A 7,079-nucleotide genomic window follows, 5' to 3' on the forward strand; every position below is an offset into this window, starting at 1 on the left:
AGACACGCATTCAATAATTTGATGTCTTTAATGAAACTGGGTAATTGTATTGTATGGCCAAACTTCGTGAACGAAGTTTTGGGAAGGGCTCTCCCCACCTGGCTGGGCCCTTCGAGCCTGCGCAGTGGATTTTTTAGGTGAGGCACAGCGTGCGCAGAACTTGCCCCACCGTGTAAGTCCTGAGGTCCATCTGCCACGGCCCAGCGAGCTCGGACAGTGACAGTGAAATCCTCAGGACTGTCTACAGCACCCGGTACTAACCGGGACTGACCCTGCTGAGCATCCGAGATCTTACGGGATCGGATGGCAGGGAGGCATTGAACTGCCCGGTACGGTCTCCACTGAGACTCGAACTCATTATGGGCAAAGATACTGGCTGTGGCATCACCGATACGTCTCTTCTACTATTCCCGCCGAGCAGGCGCCCACCAGCGTCGCCCTGTCCGTGCCTGGGAGGCGGAGACAAGGCCCGGCTCCCCCTGCCCGAGTGGTACAGCCGCGCCCGTGCCTGGTGTCGGCGGTGGCGCATGCGCAGAGCGCGGGCGGCGCTGCGGGAACGGCGGGTCGAGCCGGGGTCGGGACCTCCCCAGGCGGGTCGGGCTGGGCCGGAGTGGGCCAGGCGCTCCCGGGGGCCGGAGAGGGCAGTCCCTGAGCCGGGGAGGGCCGTCCGGTCATCGCAGGCAACGCTGTGGGTGAGGAGCGGCGAGTGGGAGCGGGGTTTGTGGGCCGGGACGGTCCCCCAGGTCTGCGTGAGGGGCTCGGCGGCCGTGGGATGGGGGATGTCGGTGCCGTGTCCGTGTAGGCGGAGGAGCTGCCGCGGCCCTGCTGGAGCCGGGGCTTGCGGCAGTGCGTCACGCGGTTCAGGGCCTCGTCGTGCCGTGGGGTTGGTGCATTTTGCCCCGATTTTCCCCCAGGAGATGAGGGCGGAGGGTGCTGCTGGGTTCTCGGGCCGGCCTCTGCTGGTGTGGGGCCGTGGGGTGGGCCAAGGGCCTTCGGGGTTCCCAGCACACCCCCGGCCTTGGAACGGGGCACTGAGCAAAGAGCAGGGCGAGCAGCTGCCAGCAGGATCCGGGCTGTGGTGGTGGCATTTGCTGGCTCCTGAAGGCCCTCGCTGCTTTCTGCAGCTTTTTCATCTGGTTCCCACCAGAGTCTCAAAAGTGTAATGAGTGTTGAGCATTTACAGGCAGCGGTGGGTCTGGTGGTCATGCGGATGTCGCTTATATCCATAAAACGAGCTGGCATTCAAATATTTCAGTACTACCTGGCTTTTCCCACCCTACAAATCCTTGTTTTTGAACTACAGTATGTTCAGGAAGTTTCAGCTGACTTGAGGCCCTTGGTGCTGGGCTGTTCAGTTAATTACACTGATGTTGCTAATAATACATAATAATGTTGCTTGTATGCATTCCATAGTCTTTTTTCGTTTTTGAATGTGTTTTCTGTTGGAAGTGGCTTAATGTTAAGATACTGACTGCAGAGTCTTGTTCTGAGCCATGATCATGACAGCCCTTTTCCAGTGTAAGTGGTCCTGCTTACTGCATTAAGTTTCTGTAGTAGTATGTCCTGGATCTGTACTTGAGATCCTGAATTGCACCAAAAGCCATAGCAATTGCTGAAAAATCAGTGAGGGAAAAGCAGGGGAGTAGGATAATACCTGTGCAGTGCTGTTGAAATAAAAGTTTCATAAGTAACAAAACAGGATTTGCTTCTTGTATTTTGCCTTCCTCTTTCTTGCCTTCCTACTTGAACCTCTTCTGCTTTTGCTTCAGTGCGTTACGTTGTACTAGTACAGATTTCACAGGTCAGTTGTTAATCTTAAACACGTATCTTAAGGGTTTTTTGGCTGTCCACCTGTCTTTGGTTGCCTAATGGCAACAAGACCAAGGTCGTAACTGCAGTGGAAGTGAGTTCTCTGTGGTTTAGAAGCCATGTATATGCATGACACAGATATTCACTAAATATTTTTCTCCTTGTTCCAGATGGAAAAGAAGAGTTCATGGTTTCTGGTTTACATAATAGAGGCTGAATAGGCATGAAGGAGACTATAGTGGGAATGAGAAGTGTCAAAAAAGAAGAAATGAATCCTACAAATGATGATGAAGTGTTTGGGACCATTTTTGACTGGGACTATCTCTTATGGGAAGTTCGTGTGGCCTTTTTAGCTGCTGGTTTTTTAATCTACTTGGGAGTATTTCTTCTGTCTCACTGGTTGTCTTCATGGAGAAGTACCACTTACCGTGCCTTGTGTGCAAAGGAGAAAGTGTTTTGGAATATGGCAGTCACACGTGGGGTGTTTGGACTTCAGAGCTGTGTTGCTGGGTTATGGGCTTTGCTCATAGATCCCGTTTTTCATGCTGACAAAGTATATTCACAGCAAAAGTGGAGTTGGTTTAACTGTTTAATAGCTGCTGGATTTTTCTTGCTTGAAAATGTAGCAGTCCACATGTCCAACATTGTTTTTAGAACATTTGATGTGTTCTTGGTAGTTCATCATTTGCTTGCCTTTGGTGGCTTGGCTGGTCTGGTAATTAATGTGAAATCTGGACATTATCTGCCTTTGATGGGAATGTTGCTGGAGATGAGTACTCCTGCAACGTGCATTTCCTGGATGCTTCTGAAGGTAAGAACACAATTATTTTGAGATTATTTTTGTATACCAGTTTTCATGCATTTTGTCTATAGATAATATGTGTGGTTACTCTGGATAGCTTTTCATCAAAACCGCATTTATCCAACTGATATCCATGTTACTGCCATACTTGGCTTTTGTCATGATGATATTTCTGTAGGGTTCTGTGTGGTGCTGTGTGCATGTGTGTAGTGGTGGGATAGATCTGCACTAAGTTTGGGATGCCACATACATGTGCAGTATCATAGCACTACATGGGAAAAATGCCTGAGAGCCTGTGTATGTGAAAACTGGGTATTTGCATTAGTTCTACAGATTCCTCAGTTCCTTATCTTGAAGTAACAATCTCACTTCTGCATACTTTGTGTTCTTGTTTTTCTAGGCTGGCTCTGCTAATACCTTTTTCTGGAAGGCAAACCAGTGGGTGATGATCCACCTGTTTCACTGCCGCATGATTCTTACTTACCATATGTGGTGGGTGTGTATTTTCAACTGGAATTCTGTGGTAGAAAACCTGGGACTTCTTCACTTTATTGTTTTATTCTCGGGCTTATTTGCTGTTACAGTAGTACTTAACCCATACTGGACATACAAAAAAACTCAGCAACTCCTCAGCCCAACTGACTGGAACTTTGAAAATAAAGCAATGGAAAATGGACAATTAAATGGTGAAACACATCAAAAGAAGAGGATATAACACTGAAGCTGCAGTTTCCTGGTAGGGTAACGGAAAAATACAATGCAAAGTAATTCTTTGCATGTGAACTAGAAGGTTTTGCAAGAGGCTCATTGACACAGTGATTCCTTGATGGCAGCATTCTGTATGCATCAGAAGTATTGAAAACCATTGTGGTTTATATGTGCATGCACATACGAACTTCACCCTCTTAGTTATGAGTTATGCCAACAATTTTGTCAGGCTGGACAGTATTTCATAATTTAGTAGTGACATGCTCCCTAATGGCATCCTTTGTCCTAATCCTTCCAAGTGGCTTCACAGTTGTCTGCTAAGCTCAGCTTGAGTCAAGTTTAACTTGAATCGTATTTCACGTATGGCAAAGGTGCTGATACTGGAAGTTATGTTAAATTGTTTATTAAGATCAATTATGACCCAAGTTAGGTATGCATAGGTACCTAATTCCTGTGCACCAGTGAATCATTCCATGTGGCTGAACTGGTCAGTGGAAGAATGCAGTCATGGCTCAGGTTTGGGTTGTGTTGTAGGTTAGTTTGAGGGTTTGGGGTTTTTTGAGTTGGATTTTGGTTTTTTGTTTTTTATTTTGTTCTTTTAAGTTCACTTGAGGCAAAGGAAGGTAATTGAGTGTTTGCTGTCAAAGTGAGTTGTAGTTTCCATGTTGCCCTCAGTATGGGAGCAGTTCACATCCACCAAAACTGTGCCTGTGGGCATGTGCACATTTGTTTTACGGGGGGTGTAACTGGGTAATCATAGTGGTCCCTTCTGGACTTGAAATCAGTGAAGTACAAGTGGCAGCAACAGAACATGACTCTGCTTTGTCCTTCAGAAGACTATCTCTTGATTAGTAAAATAATTTTATTTGTAGGTCCCACATGAGGGATCATGCAATTAGTTCCACTAGGCCTCCTGTTACGGTTCCTCTTAATTCTGGAAATGCACTTTGTTTTAGATGACTTTAGAATCTGATATGACTCATCTGTGGAGGAGAGCCCCTATCACCTCCTGTAGAGTTCTGTTTTTCTTTTAGTAATTTTATTTACCTTCACAGAATATACAAAATGACACTAACAATCTTTTGCACTTTACCTGCCACATCACAAAAATCTTTCCTTGACCTGAGGAATTGGGTTGGTTTTTAGATAGGGACTAAAGGCCCTGGATGTTCTCCCACTTAAAGTATTGGTCTGATGGTTCCTGGGTGCAGTATTGTCAAGTGAATGAAGGGATAAAGATCACCATGGAAGAGAGTGACGCCTAGTGGCAGGCGAATGAGAGGGACTGGTTTTGCTGCACGGAACTACTGAGATAAAAAGCCTGTTAATTGGAATTGTGTGTGACATGACTGCTACACAGATTTTTTTTCAAAAGCCATAAGACTCGGCAAGCCTAAGCTGTGAAGAATTTTAGGTCAAGCTATGAGTTAGAGACTGTGTACTGACCTGTGGTGTAGCATATTGTTTTAAAAGTACAGGTGAAGCACTTTGGTGTAAGCAGTCCCATTTTGTTAATTTTTAGTGGCAATGTTTTTGGTTTTGTTCTGAGAGAAGGGAAGAAGCTGGTGATCAGATTGTTGTGTTCCCTAATTCACTTTGTGTGAGCACAGAGCTGAATTGCTGCTCTTTGAGGGAGTGAAATATCTTGCTATTAAGTCACAAATGTATAGCCAATGTTGATAATGGTCAATATCTGAAACTGCCCATTCAGAACTAGGCTGAGAGGGTCATAGTAATTTTGCACAGCAACCCCGTTTGTTACTCTGCTGATATTCAATAGAGAAAACACTGCAATGTCACCTGTCTTGGTGCTGTCCTATAGTAAAAAAAGTTCTCTAAAGCTTGAAATTATGTGCTTCTCCTGACGTGTTGTGTGTGGGAAAGTACTGTTAAAAGTGCTTTGGAAGAAAACAGAGGGATGAATTCCTCAGAAATGGAACCAAAAATGTGATCTGAATGCATATTTAGCAGAATCCAAACCTCACTTGCAGGAGTTCCATGGAGAAAGGCAGAGGGTAAGTCACCAAATGTCAGAATGATGGTGTGCTCTATGAAGCTTAAAACTGGAAGGTTTGGATTTGAAAGCAAGGTAATAATTAATAAAAGTCTCTGCTACTTAATTCTGAAGGATCCTAATAGGAAATGGAAGCATCAGAAGTAGTTTTGGCCAAGTGTGTAATTCTTACAGTGGCTGGCTAAGGAGGTGAAGCTTTATGTGCTAAAATAAAAGCATGTGGACAGTGGGGGTTAGTGAATTTGGGACTGAAAAAAAAGACAGATGGCAATTTATGTCATGGTACCAGATGTCTAAAGTTTAATACTTTGTATTATTAATTTATGTAATTTTAAGTGCCTTGTTAAATCTTTCATTAAAATTATGTTTTTATTATCATAATGCAGTCTTTTGAGTTTGCATCTTAGTGTGAGTTTTTTCATGCAAAGACTGTTATGGTATATCTTGAAAATCTTTTATGTTAACTATTTAATGAATAATACCTAAGAGCACCTGTTAACCCAAACACTGGGAGATCTGCTAGAACAAGAAAGCCGTGCGGTAAGGCAAGTAACAGCACTCATTTATGTTGGTTTGAGGGGATTTTACAGTTGAGCTAGAAATACAACATGAAAAAAATACAGACAACCTTTCTTCTTCACCTTGATGGCTTGGAGTTGGAGTTACCAGATCTGTTACACAGAGCCTCTTTTTTTATATTCAAATATAAAAGGACTTTTTACAAGGGCATATAGGGATCAGAGAAGGGTAATGGTTTTAAACAGAAAGAGGTGAGATTTAGATTAGATACTAGGATGCAATTCTTCACTATGAGTGTGGTGAGACACTGGAACTGGTTGCCCAGAGAATCTGTGGATGCTCCATCCCTGAAAATGTGTTCAAGGCCAGGTTGGATGGGACATTGAACAACCTGGTCTAATGGGTAGCATCCCTATCCATGGCAGAAGGATCAGAACTAGGTTATAGTTCCTTCCACTCCAAACCATTCTGTGATTGAGATTCTTCACTGCCTTTTGGCTGCTTCCTTCAGGAGAATTTTCTCATTGTGGATGACTGTCTTACTGCTCTGCAACAGACCTGAAAAAAATCTTGAACTGAGGGATTTGGTGTTTAATCACTCTTACAACTAAGTATTGCTTTTCAGCCCAAAGGTAGACTTGCCATAACTTGTTTGGAAATTTTGTTGATGTGAAACTAATCCCAGTCCCATTTTGTCTCTTTTATGGCCTTGTCCACAATCCCATGTAGAAAAATCTACTGTCAGCTTTAGTAATGGGTGGATAAGGTCACAGGGTGTGCTGCTGGGGTTTGGAAAACTCTTGCATAACATGATTTTGGATTAATTTTTTGTTTGCCAAGGTGACTGTTAGGGACTTGGTTCTTATTTCTTGTTGAACAAACTTAACGGAAGGAATGGTATTTCAAGCTTTTCAAAAAAAAAACCAACCAAACAACCCAAACCAACAAACTATGATGGGGGTGAGGGCAGTTGTTTGGTTTGGGGTTTTTTTAAGAAAAATGTCTAAGACACCTTGGCTAGGCATCTGGTTCTTGCTGTCCTTATCCAACATTCCTAAATCACGGTTTGTGTTTTCCTCCATCTGTGTCCTGTCATGTATGTTTTTTTCAAAAAGTTGTCATCATTTCTCCCCCAGCCCACCAGTTTTTCTATAATATTTACTTCCAGTACTGGTCACAATCTTGCAGCCATCACATTACCACACCAATATTTTTGTCTAGTAGTTT

At 43.8% G+C, this 7,079-nt stretch overlaps 1 protein-coding gene across 4 annotated transcripts; it reads left to right on the plus strand.

Annotated features, from left to right (window-relative positions):
• The first annotated feature begins 531 nt into the window (after positions 1-531).
• Positions 532-5,718, plus strand: CLN8 (CLN8 transmembrane ER and ERGIC protein). 4 transcript variants are annotated; one of them, XM_071548433.1, is made up of 3 exons: positions 532-692; positions 1,980-2,620; positions 3,012-5,718. In XM_071548433.1, the coding sequence occupies exons 2-3, from the start codon at positions 2,033-2,035 to the stop codon at positions 3,324-3,326; spliced, it is 903 nt and encodes a 300-aa protein (XP_071404534.1). In that variant the 5' UTR covers positions 532-692; positions 1,980-2,032; the 3' UTR covers positions 3,327-5,718. The 4 variants fall into 4 exon arrangements, with proteins under 4 accessions (XP_071404534.1, XP_071404535.1, XP_071404536.1 ...); XM_071548434.1 differs by having other exon boundaries at positions 532-688; XM_071548435.1 differs by having other exon boundaries at positions 692-743.
• Positions 5,719-7,079: the final 1,361 nt, after the last annotated feature.

Source organism: Pithys albifrons, chromosome 2, assembly GCF_047495875.1.
Source record: "Pithys albifrons albifrons isolate INPA30051 chromosome 2, PitAlb_v1, whole genome shotgun sequence".
Taxonomy (NCBI): Eukaryota; Metazoa; Chordata; class Aves; order Passeriformes; family Thamnophilidae; genus Pithys; species Pithys albifrons.

Excerpts from the sequence above, each read along its gene's own strand:
- CLN8 (XM_071548433.1), top strand. The coding sequence starts at position 2,033 with ATGAAGGAGACTATAGTGGGAATGAGAAGTGTCAAAAAAGAAGAAATG. Across the intron at positions 2,621-3,011 it reads TTTCCTGGATGCTTCTGAAG|GCTGGCTCTGCTAATACCTT; the intron begins GTAAGAACACAA and ends TTGTTTTTCTAG.